General features: G+C 42.1%; 2 protein-coding genes across 2 annotated transcripts in view; both read left to right on the top strand.

Annotated features, from left to right (window-relative positions):
* Positions 1 to 25,000, top strand: part of LOC143030279 (uncharacterized) — a 32,300-nt gene that overhangs the window by 6,174 nt on the left and 1,126 nt on the right. The window contains exons 3-7 of the mRNA XM_076193433.1: positions 5,683 to 5,780; positions 6,687 to 6,760; positions 6,873 to 7,106; positions 23,881 to 23,976; positions 24,203 to 25,000. The exon at positions 24,203 to 25,000 is cut by the window's right edge and continues 1,126 nt beyond it. Coding sequence (XP_076049548.1) covers positions 5,683 to 5,780; positions 6,687 to 6,760; positions 6,873 to 7,106; positions 23,881 to 23,976; positions 24,203 to 24,481 — 781 coding nt within the window. The 3' untranslated portion in view covers positions 24,482 to 25,000. The remainder of the gene's footprint in view (positions 1 to 5,682; positions 5,781 to 6,686; positions 6,761 to 6,872; positions 7,107 to 23,880; positions 23,977 to 24,202) is intronic.
* On the top strand, positions 8,234 to 10,499 carry LOC143031105 (uncharacterized). The gene is made up of 2 exons (XM_076194536.1): positions 8,234 to 8,358; positions 8,585 to 10,499. Exon 2 carries the CDS (start codon positions 8,944 to 8,946, stop codon positions 9,490 to 9,492), a length of 549 nt encoding a protein of 182 aa, XP_076050651.1. The 5' UTR covers positions 8,234 to 8,358; positions 8,585 to 8,943; the 3' UTR covers positions 9,493 to 10,499.

Below are 25,000 nucleotides of genomic sequence, written 5' to 3'. Positions count from 1 at the left end.
TGGTGGCGAGTGTGAGCTTCTCTATGGTTCCCATGAAAAAAATTGCGAAAAGGACTCCTAAGGGGCTTCCCATGGCGACTCCATCTATTTGTTTGTACATATTACCGCGTGGACATGTGAAGGGGGCTTCTTTAGTACAGATATCTAAAAGGGTGCGTAAGGAAGCTTCTGGAATGTTCAGTGTCGGTGTGTTGTGGCATCGATAGACTCTATCTAGGATGAAGTGTATTGTTCTGTCGACGTCGATGTTTGTGAATAAACTTTCCACGTCCAGCGATGCTATAATGTGATTTTCTGCGGGAGGGGCATTTGCTAGGATTTCTAGGAATTCTTGGGCTGATGTCAGAGCGTAATCCGTGGGTACGTATGGGGTGAGAATTTCGTTCAGTCTTTTGGCCACAAAATTCATGTTGGGCTGAACATTCGATAATGTTGGCTCCAATCTGAGAGTTGCTTTCTGATTAGTATTATAAATTTGATCGCTCTTCCAGGATCTTTCCCGTTCGTTCTATCAGTTTAGCTCCAACTCAGTCTTCCCTATTGGTTTTTTACTTGAGTTTCTTCTGGAGTACTGCATCTATGCATGTGGAACAAGATAGCTCAGCTGTGTTCCAACATGTTAAGCAATTTAAACATTGTTTAGATTGGGACAGAGCTGAGCTTATTTATAAATCCAAGTGTGAGTTCAGGAGAAAAATGGTAGAATCTACGATCATTGAATTTCAGCCCAACATGAATATTTCAAAGGGGCAATGGTCCCCGGACATAATGTCCGGACTCTTCATCTCCAACCTAGTGAAAGCTCATTTGCCTCCTGACCTCACATACGGAGTGAGAAGAGGGTAGAGATATCTTCCCATGTTCCCCTTTCTTTTGTTAAGGGTGCTACTTAAACAGCACGCCCTCTCTCTTATTTGTATCTACTGAAGAGGATTGCAGTTTGCAATCGAAATATATAGATTCCCCGTTTCCAGTCTTTTCTACTCCAACAGTGGTTTCTACGTTATATATATATATATATATATATATATATATATATATACATATATATATAAATATATGTATATATATATGTGTGTGTGTGTGTGTGTATGTATATATGCATACACACACACACACACACACACATACACACACACACGCACGCACGCACACACACACACACACACACACACACACACACACATACACACACACACAGACACACACACACACACACACACACACACACACACACACACACACACACACACACACACACACACACACACACACACACACACACACACACACACACACACAATACTAGTTACACTGATAAGACCAAAATTAGAATACGCTGTGACACTATGGACACCTAGTTCTAAAAAATAAAGAAACTAGAAAGAACTCAAAGAGGAACGACAAAGATCGCGCCAACACTCTTCAATTTGACATACAAACAAAGATTGGATAAATTAATTTACCAACCCTGGAACAAAGAAGAGAAAGAGGTGATTTGCTAACCATCTACAGAATTATGAAAAGGATGGAAATTCTTAATAGAGATTACTTACTAAAGTGGGGCAAAAGAAAAACAAGAGGACACGAGAAGAAACTTAAGGACAGTTACAGAAGGGATCTGGAAAAAGAATAGCTTCCCACACAGAGTGATAGATACCTGAAACAAACTGAATGAGGAAACAGTGAGTGCTAAAACTATACATGACTTTAAGAATACACTGGATGCGGACAGATACAAAAGCGGGTCATTACGAGCATAGCTCTCTTCCCGTAAAATACTAGGTAAACACACACACACACACACACACACACACACACACACACACACACACACACACACACACACACACACACACACACACACACACACACACACACACACACACACACACACACGTATACCAAAGGTTTTTTCCCCCTTACACGGGGGGTAACCAAAAAGGAAAAGGCATAAAAGCCACTCCCACCCATTCCACCACTTACTCACTCCACTCCCCTCCACCCTCCTCCCTCCTTCTCATCCTGGCACCTCCTGGATGACGGGTCATCCTTACATCTTGTCCACTGCCCTGGGTCAGAAGCAGTGTCGTAAGACAGCACATCCACAGCAAGGTCGCTTCATTAATTCGGCAACCCACTCTCTCCGTCCCCTCATGCAGAAAAGGAGAAGACGGGGAGAAATCCCTTCGGGCTGCATCAATTTATTTCTCATACATACTCCCTCACCCCCATCCTCACCCCCTCATGCATCACAGCATCATCCATACACAACCCTTCTCCATTCACCCCTATCTTTTGTCCTCTCCCGTCCTTCCTCTACAGACATTCCCCTCTTCCCCAAAGCCCCTTTTACCCCATCCATACATCTCATCCTAGGATGCCCCCTCATATTCACTCCTTCCACATCTGCCTTCCACACCTCTTTTACTAATCTTTCTTCACTCATTCTTTCCATGTGTCCAAACCATCCTAATACTTTTTCATCAACCCTATCTCCCAACTCCCTTTCCATCCTAGTTCTCCTCTTCACCTCCTCATTTCTCACTCTATCTAGCCTAGTAACCCCCATCATACTTCTCAAACATTTCATCTCAAACACATTCAAACTCCTCTCTTCTTCTCTTATGTTCCATGTTTCAGCCCCGTACAGTGGTGTCGGCATAATCACTCCATATAACCTCCTCTTAGCATCCATTCCCAAATGTCTATTTCTCATTACACTTTTTAATCCCCCAAGGCATTTACTCGCTTCTCTCAATCTACATTCTATCTCCATCCCCACTCCTCCCTTTCCTGCCACATTCGCACCCAAGTATCTAAAGCTATTCGCTTCTTCCAGTCTCTCTCCCTTAATAGTCACTTTCAGTCTGCTGCCATTGGTATTGCCACATCTGTCCAAGGTATCTTTTAGGGTCATTTAGTCACCGGGCACTTGAGGCTGATCTAGTGACCGGGGACGGAGTCTGGTGACCAAATGTACCCGACTTTACTTGGATAAGGAGCTGCCTAGTGTAGGCATTTTACGCCTCTTGCAGCCTCCCCTATTCTTATGTTCTTGTTATATATATATATTGGGGGGCTTCCTTGGTGAGTTGCATATACCTGGACTAATGTTTTTATTTTTTCATTTCTTTTTATTATTATGTCAAAAGTCTGTCTGTCAAACGTACGATATGGGAACAGTGTGCGCTACGGTGTGAGAAAATCCAATAATGCTACTTATTGTATGCAATAATTAACCTTCATATTAAACATTTTATCAGAAAATATTTGGAAACTTTTAGGAAACTTTTTAGAGTTTCTATAGATACGTTTTTACGTTTTCGATTAGATTTTGGATACTTCTACTGGGGGCCCTAGCCCTCCCCTCCCGTCTTGACAAGCAGTTGTCGTACATACCTAGAGGGAAGTACAGTGCCTCTTGTTGTAGTGCCACAGGAGAACTTGGTAATCTTCTCGCGGACCTTCATTTTTACTTCGTCTCACGGGTGAGCTGTGAGTAATAGTTGGTGGTGATTGTAACAGGAGTAAAGGACGTTATGGTTGCTAACTCGCAAGATTTTTGCTCAAGGGCGCGGTCGAACAAATGTCGTCATGTCGTGTGGCATTTCCCCGCCAAAGTCTTTAACCGACGGAAGACTCCACATGAACCGTCTACATTGCTGTGCATGTGTGAATGCAAAGGTTAGGTCAAGTGTGATAGAAAAAAGCAAAGAAAGAAGAAGAGAAACAAAGTATAAAGTTGAATGGACGTTCCGACGCACTCTCAGCGGCTAAAACGTCATCGTAGCGATTAGGGGATACTCCTCCTCCCCTCCTCCCTCCCTCCCCTTCTCCTCCTCCTCCCTCTTTTATCTCCCTACTCCTCCCTCTCCTTCCACTCTCTCCCTCCTCATACTCCTTCCCTCCCTTCTTCTTCTTCCTCATCCTTCCCCTCTTCCTCTTCCCTCCCTCCCTCCATACTCCTTCCTCCTGCCTCTCATCCTCCACCCTTCATCCTTCATCTCCCTCCTCCTCCCTTCTTCTCTCTTCCTCCTCCTTTCCACCCTCCCTCCCGCCCTTTGTCTTCCTCCTCCTTCTCTCATTACTCTCCCTCCTCCTCCTCCTTCTTTCCTCAACCCATCCCTCTCTCCCCTTTTCCTCCTCCTCCACTTTTCCTCCTCCTCCACTCCCTTCTCCTTCCCTCCCTGCCTCCAGCTGGCCCCCTTCCCCCTCCCACCCTCTCAAACGCATGGTGATGCATTGCCTCCTGCTTTGGGTGGGACGGTACACAAATTAGATGGCGGAGGGAATAGGAAGTCGAGTGTCGTCGTGTATTGTTTCATGAATTAAATAGCAACTTTATTATCTGTCTACGGTTTTAAATCGAAGAAATTCCATCGGAAAATATGTATTATAACCCGACGACTTACTGTACTACGGTAAAAAAAAAAAAAAAAAAAAAAAGTATGCAGAAAAACTCAGTTAATAAAACACCAGGGCCAGACGGTTGGCATCCAAGAATCTTAAAGGAAACTAAAAATTAGATTGTTGTTCCATTAGAAATTATTAAAAAAAAAAAAAAAAAAAAAAATCCATTGTATTCGGAGAAGTCCCAACGGAATGGAAGCTAGCTAACGTTACTCCCATATTCAAAAAAGGTGACAAAAAGAAACCAAATAACTACAGGCCTATAAGCTTTACTTTAATCGTACGAAAAACTATGGAACCTATAGTCAGATATGCTATAAAACACCATTTAGACAGTAATTGATAAATGCTAGCCGGCATGGATTCAAACGGAAACGTTCTTCCGTGACTAACTTACTCGAATTCTACAACACAGCCATCTCGAATTATGACAAAAGAAACAAAATAGATTTAATATATCTAGACTTTGCCAAAACTGATTTATTCATTTTACTGTTATTTATATTGTTATTATTTTTATTAATGAAGAGGTGAGGAGGAGAACGGGGTGGAAAGGGAGTTGGGAGATAGGGTTGATGACAGAGTATTGGGATGGTTTGGACACATGGAAAGAATGAGTGAAGAAAGAGTAGTAAAAGAGGTGTGGAAGGCAGAGGTGGAAGGAGTGAACACGAGGGGGCGACCTAGGATAGAATGGATGGATGGGGTAAAAGGGGCATTGGAAAATACTGGAATGTCTGTTGAGGAAGGACGAGAGAGGAGAGTAGATAGGGGTGAGGGTGTATGTGTGAGAAATAAATTGACACAGCCAGAAGGGATTTCTCCTTGTCTTTTCCTTTTCTGCATGAGGGGACAGAGAGGGGGGGGGGGTCACCGATTTAACGAAGTGGCCTTGCTGTGGATGTGCCGTGTCTTGCGACACTGCTTCTGACCCAGGGCAGTGGGCAAGGTGTAGGGATGACCCGTCATTCAAGAGGTGCCAAGATGAGAGGGAGGGAAGAGGGTGGAGGGGAGTGGAGTATGTTAGGGATGGAATGGGTGGGAGTGGTTTTTATGCCTTTATTTTTTTTGTTCCCTTCCTCATAAAGGGGAAAAAGCCTTGGTATATGTATGTACTTAATTCATTTGTTTATTTATCATTATTATATTTTTTTCGCATCCGACCTAGTTATGGACCAAAAGGTCTCCTGTCGGCATGGTACTCCTTTGTAATCCTTTGAGAGATCTTAGGCCAAGAGACTGAGTGTTAGCCCCTCAGGGCTGCAACAGGTGGTTGGGATGGGGCGTGGGTGTGGGTGTGGGGGGTCGACGGGTTTTGAAAATGGCAACTTCGCTGTCCACCTTGCAGGAGTACCACAAGGAAGCAGGTACCCGTCACTGGTCCCCTTCAGGTGGCGTTGACGCAACTAGCAGTGTACTCACTTGAGTCAGGGTTTTCAGATTATTTACTTTTTTAGTACTTCTGGGCTGCATGTTGTTGTTTCTGCCCTTTTGTGGCTGCCCCCTCCCCACACGTGTATTGCTCTGTATTCACTGATATCAGTTTCCATTCGATAATGTTGGCTCCAATCTGAGAGTTGCTTTCTGATTAGTATTATAAATTTGATCGCTCTTCCAGGATCTTTCCCGTTCGTTCTATCAGTTTAGCTCCAACTCAGTCTTCCCTATTGGTTTTTCACTTGAGTTTCTTCTGGAGTGCTGTATCTATGCATGTGAATTTGTGCTGTGGTAGATTTGGGAGCAGACTTTCCAGGACGCATCTGCATCGAAGTAGGTATAGCGCAGGCATGTCACTGCGGTGACAGAGAGATTTGTCTGAAAGAAGGGCGCTAGTTTGAGATTATAGCCCACCTCCTGAGTCAGAGAATCGATGATGGTGAGGGAGATGGTCACTGAATACATGGCTCATCTTAACTGGTGCACGGCTAAACCGGTTAACATTTGCAGGGAGCAACTAAAGAGCTAGTATGGTGGGTACAGGAACCTTAATCGGCCAGGCGTGGCAATCGATGGCGAAGAACAACAACGCATCGAGCGAGTTAACCCATTAAACTCCGAAGACAAGATGTCTTGTCATTTGGTCAAATAAAACAAAAAATCATAATAAAACAACAAAATGTTTGATGATCAAACAGCACCAGAAAAATATGACGTCATCAGTCCTCCTCCTCGAGGAGGAGGACTGATGACGTCATATTTTTCTGGTGCTGTTTGATCATCAAACATTTTGTTGTTTTATTATGATTTTTTGTTTTATTTGACCAAATGACAAGACATCTTGTCTTCGGAGTTGAATGGGTTAAGCGATCTGGACATCTTCTTTCCAGAGGACGAGGACCCCATCAAGGTAAGTATGATGACTCGCATTGAATATCATTCCTTCCTTGAGAAATGTTGGTGGTGCTTTGATGCGCGTTGCCCCAGAGGAAGGCTTTGGACTTAATACGCGAGTCACTCAGGCCCACAGACTGGTTCTGTCCATGAGCTCCCCTGTGTTGCTCGACAAGCTGAAGGGACCCCTGGCTGCCGATAAGGAGCTCACCCTTCCAGAGGACCTCCGTAAGTCCTTCCGGAAGCTACTGGATCACATGTACCTGAACCGGATGGACATGGAGTCGGTGGAAGAGGCTCTCGAGGTGTACGCCCTGGCCCACAAGTACCGGGTGGGTTCAGCAATGGAAGATTGTGTGCAGGTACAGTATTGTGTGGGGAGACCAGTTGCCCTTGCTTTCCTCCACAACAATCCCACCACTCTTCTTCTGTTTCTTCTTCCTCTTCTATTTCTTCTTTTTCAATTTGTTTTGTCTTGTCTTGTTTTTCTTCTTTCGTTTCTTCTTCTGGTTCTTTTTCTGTATCTTGATTTTCTGTCTCTTCTACACTTTCTTCTTGCGTCTCTTCTTCCTCTGTTCTTCCTTTTCTATTTCTTCTTCTTTTTTTGTTGCTTCTTTGTATCTATACTCCTAGTCTTCGTCTTCTTCATAGTCTTCTTCATCGTCTTCTTCGTCCTCTTCGTCTTCTTCTTCGTCATATTGTTCTTGTACGTCGTCTTCTTCATCGTCTTCTTCGTCGTCTTCTTTTTCGTCTCCATCTTCTTTGTCTTCATCGTCTTTGTCTTCTTTTTTTCTTCTTTTTCTTCGTCTTCTATTTCTTTTTCTTCCTCTTCTTTTTCTTTTTTTCTTCTTCCTCTACGTCTTCTTCTTCTTTTTCTTCGTCTTCTTCTTCATCTTATTCTTTTTCGTCTTCTTCTTCTTTTCCTTCATCTTCGTCTTCTTCTTCTACTTCTTCTTCTTCTTCTTCGTCTTCTTTTTCTTTTCCTTCATCTTCGTCTTCTTCTTCTTCTTCTTCTTCTTCTTCTTCTTCTTCTTCTTCTTCTTCTTCATCTTCCTTTCCTCCTCCTTTGTCTTCATCTTCTCCTTCATCTTATTCGTCTTCGTTTTCTTCGTGTTCTTATTTTTATTCCTCTGTTTCTTCTTTATTTCCTCCTACTTTCTCGTCTTTTTCGTCTTATTTTTCGTATTCTAGTTCGTATTCTTCTTCGTCTTCTTTGTCATCATCTTCTTCTCCTCCTCCTTCGTTTTATTTTTCCTCGTCTTCGTCTTGCTCTTCGTCTTCCTATTTCTCTTCTTCCTCTTCTTACTCTCCTTCTTCCTCCTCCTCTTCTTTTATTGTGCTAGTACGGTGATCAAAACCAAATGTTTGGTTGAGTGTGTGCGGACGATGCCTTATTTTGGGCGTCATTATTGAACATCACAGCAGCGGACTCTCTCTGTGGACAAAGTTGCAATAGCGAATCACGATACAGTCGACTTTTCACACTTGCTTAAGTAAACTCTCTCTTTTTGTTTTCAGTACATTGCTTCCAACGTGAAGGTGGAGACGATGCCGGCAGTGCTGGAGACTTCGCTTCTTTATGAGGACGCGGCGCTGAAGAAGAAGTGCAAAGAGGTACGTGGGTCTGTTTCATGATGTCGTGGCTGGTGTTCCTTTTGGGTAAAATGGTGATATCTACACTTCTTGGAGCTAGGGTCCAAAGCCCTCTTGGTTGAAAGACGTCTCGCTTTGCATTAGAGCGCAAGGAAACACGACGGCATTGCACGTTCGGTTGCGTCAATTGTCGCCCGTCCTTTGGATTTGTCGACATGTTCAGAAGCATGGGCTGTTTGACCCACAGATACTGGACCGCGACCCCGACGCCGTCATGCTGCCTGAGACCGTGTCTCGTCTGAGTAAGGAAGGCTTGAGGGCTTTGCTAATGGACGATACCCTGGTCTTCTCTTCCGAGGCTGTCCCCTTCAGAGGACTGATTGCCTGGCAAGTACTCGCACTTGTAGCGACCATTCCATTCCCCTTTGCCCTTTGCGCAGTGTTTGTTTTGGTAGTCGCTCATCAAGCCCGCACTCTAAAGTGTTCTCAGTGCTTCTTGTTTGTCGCAGGGGAAAAGACCAGCTAGGCCAGCAGGAGGAGCCGTCGGGGAGTGCGCTCCGGGAGGAGATCGGGGACGACCTGCTGAGGGAGGTGCGGTTCCTTGACATGTCCTGCGACGAGTTCGTGGACAACGTGGTCGGCACAGGCGTGCTGACCCACACGGAGTGCATCCACATCCAGTGTGCCATCCGGGGCTTCGGCTCCTCGTCGGTCCCGAGGACCACGCCACTGCATCCTGCCAGGGGTAGGAGGCTACGCCCGAAAGAGCGGCTTTCCCGCTTTCACCTTTCCCCGACAAGACGCAGACAGAAATTGAAACCGCATCAGCGTTATTATTCGGTTGCCTTCCTTTTAGCTTATAAGAATGTTTGTGTTCATCGCCTGGATGCACCAGGTGCGGGCACTGTTGAGATAAAGCACTTTCTTGGGAGCAATGCGATAAGCTCGGCAACCTCTGAGGGTCCTGAATTCGTATTTACGCCGCCTGCTGCCCTTGAAATTGGCGAAACATACCATGTAGAATTTATCCCCAAAACGAAAGTAGTTGCGAATGTGGCAGGTTTCGCAACACAAAGGGTGGGGAATGTAACCCTGCCATATAGAGGGGGTTTGGAGTGTGCCTTGTATTTGTGCGAGTCGGGGAGCTCTGGCTGAGAGTGAAAGGAAAGCCCCATTTGGCCGCCGCTGCAACCTTCCCCCGGGTCCGGCAAAGGAATGGACGTGTTGGGTTTCGCCCCTTACACGAGGAAGGGGGCACAGCAGGTGGGGAGCCGAAACCGAATGGAATCGCCTGTCGTTCACCAGAGCCAAGCGCTCCAACGTGGTGACATGAAATGGCCAACGCCCCTTCCACGCGGCAGCAGCCCCGAACGGAACAAGATGGCCTGGCGAGTGGCGACGGTCGCCACCGAGGAGATGCTTTAGTTCATGTACTTTCTAAGTCACCTAAATCATCACAAAGTAAGGTATGTATATATATTGTAACACATTTGTGTCTCATTCGTATTAATAAAAACGAAAGATAATTTACCGGATGGCTGACAAACGAAGTTTGGGTAAACACCTTTCAAATCTGTATATAAAAGGAATTTCTTTTTTCGTACGCAAATTAATTTTTGAGTATATGATTAAAAACAAAAAATAATAGTATTAGGTTCTCACAGAAGTATGTCAAAAATCTACATAACAGATGTGTTGTGTTGGAGCCTTAGAAACTTAAAATCTTTATTTTATAAATAGCCGTTCACTATGATTATATGTTCCTAACATCTTGTTTTCTTATCTTCGGATTTTTTTAAACATCAAAGACTTGCATTTTGTTTTAACAGGTCTATACTATCTATCGTTAATGAACGAGGGGTCTCGAACAACTCTACTTCATAATATTGTTAACTTTCCTTTGTAAAGGTTTGTAAACATTATTATAAACCTTACAATATATTTTACAATTTTACTACATAATTTTTACATACAAAAGTGATGTAATTAGGTAAGATGATAAAAAACCTCAGAGTTTCCTACAGTCACGGAAACGACTGTCATTTAGACTTGATTCAGCTATTGAACGAATTGTACTGTAGATATCTGAGGTTCTGCTCGTTCTAAGCCCTGAACAATTCTCACTCTTTATAGATAGCCAGCCTGCTATCATATGCACGTACTCAGACACATAAGTAGATAACCTTTTTGGTATTATAAACGAGTATAGTCCAGGACACAGTTGAACAATCGGCATGATACGGTTTTCTGTGGAAGTTATTTAACTACCCAGACTTAGATCAAACCCTGAATATTGAACAGCTCCAATAAAAGTATTTTTTACAAAATTGTATTTTCTTTTCCTATAATTCCATTTCCCGTTATCATCATTAAACCTGTCAAAATTTCGTCATGTGTTTAATTAACCTTTCTCTCTTAGCCCTTTAATATTCCTTCCTCTCGTGCACGAAAGTCGAGACGACTTGGTGTAGGAGGGCGGTCGTGTACAGGAAACCCTACGGGCCATCGTGAAGTATACCAGGATCCCAGTGACGACAGGGAAAGGAGAGCTTTAACCACCCGACCGTAAATATATATATATATATATATATATATATATATATATATATATATATATATATAAATATATATATATGTATATATATAAATATATATATATATATATATGTGTGTATATATATCTATATCTATATATCTATATATGTATACATATATATACATACATACATATATATATATATGTATATATATATATATGATATATATATGATATATATATATATATATATATATATATATATTTATATATATATATATTCTTTTATTATTGAATTTAACTTTTTTTTTATTATTTTAATGCCACTTAATGTTTTTTCCTTTTTTAAAGCAATTTGTTGTTCAGAACTTTAATTGTCTTGTTTATGTAATTTTTCTTTTCAATGGATGCCATGTTGTTTTGAAGTTTGTTTTTTGCCTATGATTTAACAAACTTTAATTTTTGAGTAGAAAATAAAAGTTTAAAAGTGAAATAAAAGTATTTGTGTTTTAAACTTCTTCACCTGAAACGGAGTTGATTTTTTTGAAAAAGAATTACATATCACCACATGGGGGGACATTAGGATTCTAGAGGTGTTTAGGTGGGGCATGGCCGAAAAAGGTTGGGAAGCGCTACTGTAGACTCTGAAATTTTAACCATCCCAGAATCAATTAGATCAAAAGATTTGAAATTGGACTCAGGGATTTTTAAAACAAACCAAAACATGGTAGAGATTTTACTGATTAGTACTTTGAATAAAGACATAGTCTTAAGAAAAGGTACATAAACAGGATGTTTTCAAGTCTGTACAACATCCATTAAGAATTTAAATGCGGGTAGTGAGCAGGTGGAATAATCAATTTCATCAATCTTTTCAATTCAGGAAGAAATAGAATTGGGAGAGAAATACAAGAAGCAACTAGAACCTACTTGTTGTCCTGAGTTGGATGAAAGCTTAATTGCTGCTGGACAAGGCTCCCCTCCCACTTTGGGGGGGGGGTTGTAAACAGATTGGAACTTTTGCATATTTTCAGTGAAAATTTAGGGACTTTTTCATGCATTAAGTCGTCTCTATAGTGTCTTACCTATGTAATGATACAAGATGAACTTCTGAAATACTCAACGACCAAGTTTTTCCTGTTATTTAATTGAAAAACGTAATCTTTTTGGTACTGTAAGTACATCTGTGGGAGCTCGGCAGTTATCCTTGAAGGCAGTCCCAACCAGAGACGAGCAGTCGTTGTATAGATGCCTTGGTCAAAGGGCGTCAGTCTTGCTTGTTATATTGCGGGAAGAGGAGACCTTTGCAATATTTTCGCGGACCTTTATTTCTGCGTCGTCTCCCGGATGAGTAATTACAGTCGGCAGTTGCTTCAGCAGGACTAAGGGACGTTGTTTTTGCTACCTGGCAAGATTTTCCCTGAATTGACGTCATGTCGTGTGGCATTTCCTCACCAAAGTCTTTAGCCGGCGGAAGACTCCATATCAACCATCTGCATTGTTGTGCATGTGTGAATGCACGTGTGATTAGGGTGGCAATTTCTAAATTTCCAAAACGGAGGACACTGCGCGTCGATGATTATAATATATATGTATATATATATATATATATATATATATATATATATATATATATATATATATATATATATATATATATATATATATGTAGAAAAACCCCCACTGGGAAATAAGAAGCTTAGCCCGAACGTTTTCGTCTCTTTAAGACATTATTAAGGAATACACAGTTACAGAGACATAGGTGGATATATATATATATATATATATAATATATATATATATATATAGATATATATATGTAGATAGATAGATAGATACATACATAAAGTAGTAGGCAAGCTAGGAACATGGGAAGGACACACAAGATGCTTCATAATCAGGTTGAGACGTATGTTTACTTTTTAAGGACGTTTGGTCACATGACGTTACGTCATCCCGGCCTAGTAACACTTGGAGAATTTTTTACAATTTTATCAATAATGAAATCATCAAGTTTATATAATCCTAAACTTAAATTAATATCATGGTCAAAGGTTTGCTTAATGTGACTGGATTCGATAATGTTTCTTTCTAATAAAGATCTTCAAGAAATTATTACATTAGAATTATCCCAGTCAATAGGATGGTTGTGGTCTCTTACGTGGATAAAAAGGCCACTGGAACTTTGCCCACTCCTTACACTATATTTGTGCTGATTTATCCTAGTTTTTAAGCCTTTACCAGTTTGGCCGATATAAAATTTGTTACATTTAAGGCATGGGATAGAGTAAACACAACCCTCATTTACTTCAGGTGAATTTTTAATGAGCTTACTTTTTATAGTATTGTTATTTTTGAAAACTAAGTTGATGTTGAATTGTTTGAGAATATTAGGCAGACCAATTTCTCACTGTAAGGAAAAACCAAAAGGTTCTTTTTGTCAAATACTTTTCTTTCGTGTGAGATGTTATGGAAAGTTTTGTAAGCCATTTTATGAGAAGTGTCTAGTAAGTGTTTTGGATATTTTAATTCAGAAGCTATGCTATATATCTTCCTCAGCTCATCATCCAAAAATTCGGAGCTACATATCCTGTAAGCTCTAAGAAACATAGAACTAAACACAGAAAGTTTTGTCTTCTGATGATGAGCCGAGTAAAAGTGGACATATGATGCGACAATAATTAAATTGTCTACCATTTCGATGAATTAAAATATCCAAAAATGGTAATTCATTCTCTATTTCTATTTCAAAAGTGAATTTCATTGAAAGGACCATACCATTTAGTTTTTCAAGGAATAAATTTAAGTTACGCTCAACTGGCCAAAGACACAAAATATCATCAACATATCTTTTCCACACAACTTGTTGGGGAAGAATCCTAGGTAGTAGTTTCATCTCAAAGAATTCCATGTACATGTTACTAAGTACTGGGACAGAGGGTTTCCCATAGCCATACCAAATTTTTGTACATAAAATTCACCATTAAAAACAAATTTACAATACACATTCCCATGTTCCTAGCTTGTCTAGTACTTTATGTATATATATATATATATATATATATATATATATATATATATATATATATATTTATCCACCTATGTCTCTGTACCTGTGCATTCCTTGATAATGTCTTAAATAGACGAAAACATTCGGGTTTAGCTTCTTATTTCCCAGTGTTTTTTTCTGCAAATCATTTTCACGTGTGCCTTGTGCATTACTGCAATATATATATATATATGTATATATATAAATATATATATATATATATATATATATATATGTATGTTTGTATATATACATACACATATATATATATATGTATATATATATATATATATATATATATATATATATATATATATATATATATTAGTGTATCCAGGAAGAATATTTTCTTGTTGACAGACGAGATTAAATGATATTGCTGTTTCTGCATTATTTATCTTTTTGTTAAGAACTTCAATTTCTCTTGCTAATTTACGGTGTTGGACTGATAGTTTGCTGAGTAGCTGTCCGTATGAGGTTGCAACGTTTCGGTCTTCTCTGTAGACCATCTTCAGGCTAATTGTTTGGGTGTGTGTGTGTGTGATGTTTATATACTCTTTTATTTCTGATTGTTTTTTTTGTGGTGTCGTGTGAAGCGATCATCCTGATTGGCTGCTGCGTAGTCATCAGGAATCACTGGGAGAGGTGAGGTCAGGTCCGCTTGTGGGATGGGAGAATCTGGAGGTCTATACTATGTATGTTCATGGTTGGTTTTAATTCTGCTATATAAATTGCTTCAATAAATGCTAATCTGCGGGAGTCTCTTTCTCTGTCTATTATTACTGTTCCTTCTTCTAAGTTTTGACGGGTGAGGGAAGTATTATGTTTGGTGTTATAGTGATTCTTTATGGATCCATGTTGTAGGTGGCAGGTCAAACGTCTGGTAAGTTTAGTCCTCGTCATTCCAATGTATGTTTGAGACCCACAGTTCTCAATGGTACAGTTATGTTGGTAAATGACGTGATTATCTTGTAAAGACGATGTCGATTTGGGAGGGCGGTTTCTCAGTAAAAGTTGTGACGTCTTTCGTGTCTTGTAGTATATGGTCAGTGATATTTTGTCTTCTGGGTCAGTGGGCTTGACGTGTTTTGTAATTATGTCCTTAATGACTTTTTCATCTGTCTTATATTCTGATGACATGTAATTTCTGTAATATATATTTATGTTTTCTTGTTTTTGTGTGGTAGGTTTGTTAGAATACCAGTTGTTGATGGCCCGTATTGTTGCTTCGTTAATCAACTTGTTACTATACCCATTGTTAATAAGGACTTGGGTAAGTCTTTCCAGTTCAGTGTGTGTATCTTTCCATGTAGAGCAGTGTGATATGGCGCGTCGTATGTATGCGTTGATAGTGGAGTTTAAATATCGTTGAGGGCATTCACTTTTACCATTAAGACAGAGGTTTTTGTTGCTAGGTTTTACGTATACTGATGTGGTGTACTTGTTTTTATGACTGGTAACTAAGACATCGAGGAAGGGCAAACGTCCGTTGTTCGATTCTTCGAACGTAAAATTAAGGCCGGAAGCTTCTATAAGTTGTTCTCTGAGTCTTTGGAGTACTTGAATATCTTTGACTCTAACGAAAATGTCATCTATATAGCGGCAATAAATGGATGGTCGGTTGGTGGCGAGTGTGAGCTTCTCTATGGTTCCCATGAAAAAAATTGCGAAAAGGACTCCTAAGGGGCTTCCCATGGCGACTCCATCTATTTGTTTGTACATATTACCGCGTGGACATGTGAAGGGGGCTTCTTTAGTACAGATCTCTAAAAGGGTGCGTAAGGAAGCTTCTGGAATGTTCAGTGTGTGTGTGTTGTGGCATCGATAGACTCTATCTAGGATGAAGTGTATTGTTCTGTCGACGTCGATGTTTGTGAATAAACTTTCCACGTCCAGCGATGCTATAATGTGATTTTCTGCGGGAGGGGCATTTGCTAGGATTTCTAGGAATTCTTGGGCTGATGTCAGAGCGTAATCCGTGGGTACGTATGGGGTGAGAATTTCGTTCAGTCTTTTGGCCACAAAATTCATGTTGGGCTGAACATTCGATAATGTTGGCTCCAATCTGAGAGTTGCTTTCTGATTAGTATTATAAATTTGATCGCTCTTCCAGGATCTTTCCCGTTCGTTCTATCAGTTTAGCTCCAACTCAGTCTTCCCTATTGGTTTTTTACTTGAGTTTCTTCTGGAGTACTGCATCTATGCATGTGGAACAAGATAGCTCAGCTGTGTTCCAACATGTTAAGCAATTTAAACATTGTTTAGATTGGGACAGAGCTGAGCTTATTTATAAATCCAAGTGTGAGTTCAGGAGAAAAATGGTAGAATCTACGATCATTGAATTTCAGCCCAACATGAATATTTCAAAGGGGCAATGGTCCCCGGACATAATGTCCGGACTCTTCATCTCCAACCTAGTGAAAGCTCATTTGCCTCCTGACCTCACATACGGAGTGAGAAGAGGGTAGAGATATCTTCCCATGTTCCCCTTTCTTTTGTTAAGGGTGCTACTTAAACAGCACGCCCTCTCTCTTATTTGTATCTACTGAAGAGGATTGCAGTTTGCAATCGAAATATATAGATTCCCCGTTTCCAGTCTTTTCTACTCCAACAGTGGTTTCTACGTTATATATATATATATATATATATATATATATATAAGTATATATATATATATATATTATATATATGTGTGTGTGTGTGTGTGTGTGTGTATGTATATATGCATACACACACACACACACACACACACACACACACACACACGCACGCACGCACGCACACACACACACACACACACACACACACACATACACACACACACACACAGACACACACACACACACACACACACACACACACACACACACACACACACACACACACACACACACACACACACACACACACAATACTAGTTACACTGATAAGACCAAAATTAGAATACGCTGTGACACTATGGACACCTAGTTCTAAAAAATAAAGAAACTAGAAAGAACTCAAAGAGGAACGACAAAGATCGCGCCAACACTCTTCAATTTGACATACAAACAAAGATTGGATAAATTAATTTACCAACCCTGGAACAAAGAAGAGAAAGAGGTGATTTGCTAACCATCTACAGAATTATGAAAAGGATGGAAATTCTTAATAGAGATGACATACTAAAGTGGGGCAAAAGAAAAACAAGAGGACACGAGAAGAAACTTAAGGACAGTTACAGAAGGGATCTGGAAAAAGAATAGCTTCTCACACAGAGTGATAGATATCTGGAACAAACTGAATGAGGGAACAGTGAGTGCTAAAACTATACATGACTTTAAAAATACACTGGATGCGGAAATATACGACAGCGGATCACTACGAGCATAGCTCTCTTCCCGTAAAATACAACTAGGTAAACACACACACACACACACACACACACACACACACACACACACACACACACACACACACACACACACACACACACACACACACACACACACACACACACACACACACACACACACACACACACACACACACACACACACACACACACACACACACACACACACACACACGTATACCAAAGGCTTTTTCCCCCTTACACGGGGGGTAGCCAAAAAGAAAAAGGCATAAAAGCCACTCCCACCCATTCCACCCCTTACTCACTCCACTCCCCTCCACCCTCCTCCCTCCTTCTCATCCTGGCACCTCCTGTATGACGGGTTATCCCTGCATCCTGTCCACTGCCGTGGGTCAGAAGCAGTGTCGCAAGGCACAGCACATCCACAGCAAGGTCACTTCATTAATTCGGCACCCCCCCCCTCTCCGTCCCCTCATGCAGAAAAGGAGAAGACTGGGAGAAATCCCTTCGGGCTGCGTCAATTTATTTCTCATACATACTCCCTCACTCCCATCCCCCACCCCCCTCATGCATCACAGCATCATCCATACACAACCCTTCTCCATTCACCCCTATCTTTTGTCCTCTCCCGTCCTTCCTCTACAGACATTCCCCTCTTCCCCAAAGCCCCTTTTACCCCATCCATACATCTCATCCTAGGATGCCCCCTCATATTCACTCCTTCCACATCTGCCTTCCACACCTCTTTTACTAATCTTTCTTCACTCATTCTTTCCATGTGTCCAAACCATCCTAATACTTTTTCATCAACCCTATCTCCCAACTCCCTTTCCATCCTAGTTCTCCTCTTCACCTCCTCATTTCTCACTCTATCTAGCCTAGTAACCCCCATCATACTTCTCAAACATTTCATCTCAAACACATTCAAACTCCTCTCTTCTTCTCTTATGTTCCATGTTTCAGCCCCGTACAGTGGTGTCGGCATAATCACTCCATATAACCTCCTCTTAGCATCCATTCCCAAATGTCTATTCCTCATTACACTTTTTAATCCCCCAAGGCATTTACTCGCTTCTCTCAATCTACATTCTATCTCCATCCCCACTCCTCCCTTTCCTACCACATTCGCACCCAAGTATCTAAAGCTATTCGCTTCTTCCAGTCTCTCTCCCTTAATAGTCACTTTCAGTCCGCTGCCATTGGTATTGCCACATCTGTCCAAGGTATCTTTTAGGGTCATTTAGTCACCGGGCACTTGAGGCTGATCTAGTGACCGGGGACGGAGTCTGGTGACCAAATGTACCCGACTTTACTTGGATAAGGAGCTGCCTAGTGTAGGCATTTTACGCCTCTTGCAGCCTCCCCTATTCTTATGTTCTTGTTATATATATATATATATATATATATATATTATATATATATATATATATATATATATATTGGGGGGCTTCCTTGGTGAGTTGCATATACCTGGACTAATGTTTTTATTTTTTCATTTCTTTTTATTATGTCAAAAGTCTGTCAAACGTACGATATGGGAACAGTGTGGGCTAGGGTGTGGGAAAATCCAATAATGTAACTAATTATATTCAATAATTCACCTTCATATTAGAAAAAATATAAGAAAATATTTGGATACTTTTAGGAAACTTTTTAGAGTTTCTATAGATACGTTTTTACGTTTTCGATTAGATTTTGGATACTTCTACTGGGGGCCCTAGCCCTCCCCTCCCGTCTTGACAAGCAGTTGTCGTACATACCTAGAGGGAAGTACAGTGCCTCTTGTTGTAGTGCCACAGGAGAACTTGGCAATCTTCTCGCGGACCTTCATTTTTACTTCGTCTCACGGGTGAGCTGTGAGTAATAGTTGGTGGTGATTGTAACAGGAGTAAAGGACGTTATGGTTGCTAACTCGCAAGATTTTTGCTCAAGGGCGCGGTCGAACAAATGTCGTCATGTCGTGTGGCATTTCCCCGCCAAAGTCTTTAACCGACGGAAGACTCCACATGAACCGTCTACATTGCTGTGCATGTGTGAATGCAAAGGTTAGGTCAAGTGTGATAGAAAAAAGAAAAGAAAGAAGAAGAGAAACAAAGTATAAAGTTGAATGGACGTTCCGACGCACTCTCAGCGGCTAAAACGTCATCGTAGCGATTAGGGGATACTCCTCCTCCCCTCCTCCCTCCCTCCCCTTCTCCTCCTCCTCCCTCTTCTATCTCCCTACTCCTCCCTCTCCTTCCACTCTCTCCCTCCTCATACTCCTTCCCTCCCTTCTTCTTCCTCATCCTTCCCCTCTTCCTCTTCCCTCCCTCCCTCCATACTCCTTTCTCCTGCCTCTCATCCTCCACCCTTCATCCTTCATCTCCCTCCTCCTCCCTTCTTCTCTCTTCCTCCTCCTTTCCACCCTCCCTCCCGCCCTTTGTCTTCCTCCTCCTTCTCTCATTACTCTCCCTCCTCCTCCTCCTTCTTTCCTCAACCCATCCCTCCCTCCCCTTTTCCTCCTCCTCCACTTTTCCTCCTCCTCCACTCCCTTCTCCTTCCCTCCCTGCTGGCCCCCTACCCCCTCCCACCCTCTCAAACGCATGGTGTTGCATTGCCTCCTGTTTTGGCTGGGACGGTGCACAAAGATGGCGGAGGGACGAGGAAGGCGAGTGTCGTCGTGTATTGTTTCATGATTTAAATAGCATCGTTATTATCTGTCTGCGGTTGCACATCGAAGAAATTTCGTCGGAAAATATATATCTTAACCCGACGACTTACTGTACTACGGTAAAAAAAAAAAAAAAAATAAAAAAAATAAAAGGTATGCAGAAAAACACCAGGGCCAGACGGTTGGCATCCAAGAATCTTAAAGGAAAATAAAAATTAGATTGTTGTTCCATTAGAAATTATTAAAAAAAAAAAAAAAAAAAAAAAATCCATTGTATTCGGAGAAGTCCCAACGGAATGGAAGCTAGCTAACGTTACTCCCATATTCAAAAAAGGTGACAAAAAGAAACCAAATAACTACAGGCCTATAAGCTTTACTTTAATCGTACGAAAAACTATGGAACCTATAGTCAGATATGCTATAAAACACCATTTAGACAGTAATTGATAAATGCTAGCCGGCATGGATTCAAACGGAAACGTTCTTCCGTGACTAACTTACTCGAATTCTACAACACAGCCATCTCGAATTATGACAAAAGAAACAATATAGATTTGATATATCCAGACTTTGCCAAAACTTATTTATTTATTGTACTGTTATTTATATTGTTATTATTTTTATTAATGAGGAGGTGAGGAGGAGAACGGAATGGAAAGGGAGTTGGGAGATAGGGTTGATGAAAGAGTATTGGATTGGTTTGGACACATGGAAAGAATGAATGAAAAAAAGACTAGTAAAAGAGGTGTGGAAGGCAGATGTGGAAGGAGTGAACACGAGGGGGCGACTTAGGATGGGATGGATGGGGTAAAAGGGACATTGGAAAATACGGGAATGTCTTTTGAGGAAGGACGAGAGAGGACAGAAGATAGGGGTGAGGGTGTATGTGTGAGAAATAAATTGACACAGCCCGAAGGGATTTCTCCCCGTCTTCTCCTTTTCTGCATGAGGGGACAGAGAGAGTGGGGGGGTCACCGATTTAACGAAGCGGCCTTGTTGTGGATGTGCTATGTCTTGCGACACTGCTTCTGACCCAGGGCAGTGGGCAAGGTGCAGGGATGACCCGTCATTCAAGAGGTGCCAAGATGAGAGGGAGGGAAAAGGGTGGAGGGGAGTGGAATGGGTGGGAGTGGTTTTTATGCCTTTATTTTTTTTGTTCCCTTCCTCATAAAGGGGAAAAAGCCTTGGTATATGTATGTACTTAATTCATTTGTTTATTTATCATTATTATATTTTTTTCGCATCCGACCTAGTTATGGACCAAAAGGTCTCCTGTCGGCATGGTACTCCTTTGTAATCCTTTGAGAGATCTTAGGCCAAGAGACTGAGTGTTAGCCCCTCAGGGCTGCAACAGGTGGTTGGGATGGGGCGTGGGTGTGGGTGTGGGGGGTCGACGGGTTTTGAAAATGGCAACTTCGCTGTCCACCTTGCAGGAGTACCACAAGGAAGCAGGTACCCGTCACTGGTCCCCTTCAGGTGGCGTTGACGCAACTAGCAGTGTACTCACTTGAGTCAGGGTTTTCAGATTATTTACTTTTTTAGTACTTCTGGGCTGCATGTTGTTGTTTCTGCCCTTTTGTGGCTGCCCCCTCCCCACACGTGTATTGCTCTGTATTCACTGACATCAGTTTCCATTCGATAATGTTGGCTCCAATCTGAGAGTTGCTTTCTGATTAGTATTATAAATTTGATCGCTCTTCCAGGATCTTTCCCGTTCGTTCTATCAGTTTAGCTCCAACTCAGTCTTCCCTATTGGTTTTTCACTTGAGCCTCTTCTGGAGTACTGTATCTATGCATGTGAATTTGTGCTGTGGTAGATTTGGGAGCAGACTTTCCTGGACGCATCTGCATCGAAGTAAGTATAGCGTAGGCATGTCACTGCGGTGACAGAGAGATTTGTCTGAAAGAAGGGCGCTAGATTGAGATTATAGCCCACCTCCTGAGTCAGAGAATCGATGATGGGGAGGGAGATGGTCACTGAATACATGGCTCATCTTAACTGGTGCACGGCTAAACCGGTTAACATTTGCAGGGAGCAACTAAAGAGCTAATATGATGGATACAGGAACCTTATTCGGCCAGGCGTGGCAATCGATGGCGAAGAACAACAACGCGCGCCTTCAGTACCTGTACACCTCGAGCGAGTTAACCCATTCAACTCCGAAGACAAGATGTCTTGTCATTTGGTCAAATAAAACAAAAAATCATAATAAAACAACAAAATGTTTGATGATCAAACAGCACCAGAAAAATATGACGTCATCAGTCCTCCTCCTCGAGGAGGAGGACTGATGACGTCATATTTTTCTGGTGCTGTTTGATCATCAAACATTTTGTTGTTTTATTATGATTTTTTGTTTTATTTGACCAAATGACAAGACATCTTGTCTTCGGAGTTTAATGGGTTAAGCGACCTGGCCATCTTCTTCCCAGGAGACGAGGACCACATCAAGGTAAGTGTGATGAGTCGCATTCAATATCATTTTCTCCTTGAGACAAAGTTGGCGGTGCTTTGACGCGCGTTGCCCCACAGGAAGGCCTTGGACTTGATACGTGACTCCCTCAGGCCCACAGACTGGTCCTGTCCATGAACTCCCCCGCGTTCTTCGCCATGCTGAATGGACCCCTGGCTGCCGGTAAGGAGCTCACCCTTCCAGAGGACCTCCGTAAGTCCTTCCGGAAGCTACTGGATTACATATACCTGGAGCGGATGGATCTGGAGTCGGTGGAAGAGGCTCTCGAGGTGTACGCCATGGCCCACAAGTACCAGATGCTTTCAGCGATGGAGTATTGTGTGCAGGTATAGTGTGGGGAGGCCAGCTGCCCTCGCTTTCCTCCACAACAATCCCACCACTCTTCTTCTATTTCTTCTTCCTCTTCTATTTCTTCTTTTTCAATTTGTTTTGTTTTGTCTTGTTTTTCTTCTTTCGTTTCTTCTTCTGGTTCTTTTTCTGTATCTTCATTTTCTGTCTCTTCTACACTTTCTTCTTGCGTCTCTTCTTCTTCTGTTCTTCCTTTTCTATTTCTTCTTCTTTTTTTGTTGCTTCTTTGTATCTATACTCCTAGTCTTCGTCTTCTTCATAGTCTTCTTCATCGTCTTCTTCGTCCTCTTCGTCTTCTTCTTCGTCATATTGTTCTTGTACGTCGTCTTCTTCATCGTCTTCTTCGTCGTCTTCTTTTTCGTCTCCATCTTCTTTGTCTTCATCGTCTTTGTCTTCTTTTTTTCTTCTTTTTCTTCGTCTTCTATTTCTTTTTCTTCCTCTTCTTTTTCTTTTTTTCTTCTTCCTCTACGTCTTCTTCTTCTTTTTCTTCGTCTTCTTCTTCATCTTATTCTTTTTCGTCTTCTTCTTCTTTTCCTTCATCTTCGTCTTCTTCTTCTACTTCTTCTTCTTCTTCTTCGTCTTCTTTTTCTTTTCCTTCATCTTCGTCTTCTTCTTCTTCTTCTTCTTCTTCTTCTTCTTCATCTTCCTTTCCTCCTCCTTTGTCTTCATCTTCTCCTTCATCTTATTCGTCTTCGTTTTCTTCGTGTTCTTATTTTTATTCCTCTGTTTCTTCTTTATTTCCTCCTCCGACTTTCTCGTCTTCTTCGTCTTATATTTTTCTGTCTTCTTCATCTTTCGTATTCTAGTTCGTATTCTTCTTCGTCTTCTTTGTCATCATCTCCTCCTCCTCCTCCTCCTTCGTTTTATTTTTCCTCGTCTTCGTCTTGCTCTTCGTCTTCTTATTTCTCTCCTTCCTCTTCTTACTCTCCTTCTTCCTCCTCTTCTTCTTTTATTGTGCTAGTACGGTGAGCAAGACCAAATGTTAGGTGTGTGCGGACGATGCCTTATTTTGGGCGTCATTATTGAACACCACGGCAGCGGACTCTCTCTGTGGACAAAGTTGCAATAGCGAATCACGATACAGTCGACTTTTCACACTTGCTTAAGTAAACTCTCTCTTTTTGTTTTCAGTACATCATTTCCAACATGAAGGCGGAGATGATCCCGGTAGTGCTGCAGACTTCGGTTCTTCATGAGGACGCGGCGCTGAAGAAGAAGTGCAAAGAGGTATGTGGGTCTGTTTCATGATGTCGTGGCTGGTGTTCCTTTTGGGTAAAATGGTGATATCTACACTTCTTGGAGCTAGGGTCCAAAGCCCTCTTGGTTGAAAGACGTCTCGCTTTGCATTAGAGCGCAAGGAAACACGACGGCATTGCACGTTCGGTTGCGTCAATTGTCGCCCGTCCTTTGGATTTGTCGACATGTTCAGAAGCATGGGCTGTTTGACCCACAGATACTGGACCGCGACCCCGACGCCGTCATGCTGCCTGAGACCGTGTCTCGTCTGAGTAAGGAAGGCTTGAGGGCTTTGCTAATGGACGATACCCTGGTCTTCTCTTCCGAGGCTGTCCCCTTCAGAGGACTGATTGCCTGGCAAGTACTCGCACTTGTAGCGACCATTCCATTCCCCTTTGCCCTTTGCGCAGTGTTTGTTTTGGTAGTCGCTCATCAAGCCCGCACTCTAAAGTGTTCTCAGTGCTTCTTGTTTGTCGCAGGGGAAAAGACCAGCTAGGCCAGCAGGAGGAGCCGTCGGGGAGTGCGCTCCGGGAGGAGATCGGGGACGACCTGCTGAGGGAGGTGCGGTTCCTTGACATGTCCTGCGACGAGTTCGTGGACAACGTGGTCGGCACAGGCGTGCTGACCCACACGGAGTGCATCCACATCCAGTGTGCCATCCGGGGCTTCGGCTCCTCGTCGGTCCCGAGGACCACGCCACTGCATCCTGCCAGGGGTAGGAGGCTACGCCCGAAAGAGCGGCTTTCCCGCTTTCACCTTTCCCCGACAAGACGCAGACAGAAATTGAAACCGCATCAGCGTTATTATTTGATTGCCTTCCTTTTAGCTTATAAGAATGTTTGTGTTCATCGCCTGGATGCACCAGGTGCGGGCACTGTTGAGATAAAGCACTTTCTTGCGGGCAATGCGATAAGCTCGGCAACCTCTGAGGGTCCTGAATTCGTATTTACGCCGCCTGCTGCCCTTGAAATTGGCGAAACATACCATGTAGAATTTATCCCCAAAACGAAAGTAG

This window comes from Oratosquilla oratoria, chromosome 12 (assembly GCF_046742065.1).
Source record: "Oratosquilla oratoria isolate Oo_2021 chromosome 12, ASM4674206v1, whole genome shotgun sequence".
Lineage (NCBI taxonomy): Eukaryota > Metazoa > Arthropoda > Malacostraca > Stomatopoda > Squillidae > Oratosquilla > Oratosquilla oratoria.
The sequence above is the reverse complement of the archived record's forward strand: the minus strand, read 5'-3'. Positions and strand labels throughout refer to the sequence as shown.

Excerpts from the sequence above, each read along its gene's own strand:
- LOC143031105 (XM_076194536.1), top strand. The coding sequence starts at position 8,944 with ATGTCCTGCGACGAGTTCGTGGACAACGTGGTCGGCACAGGCGTGCTG.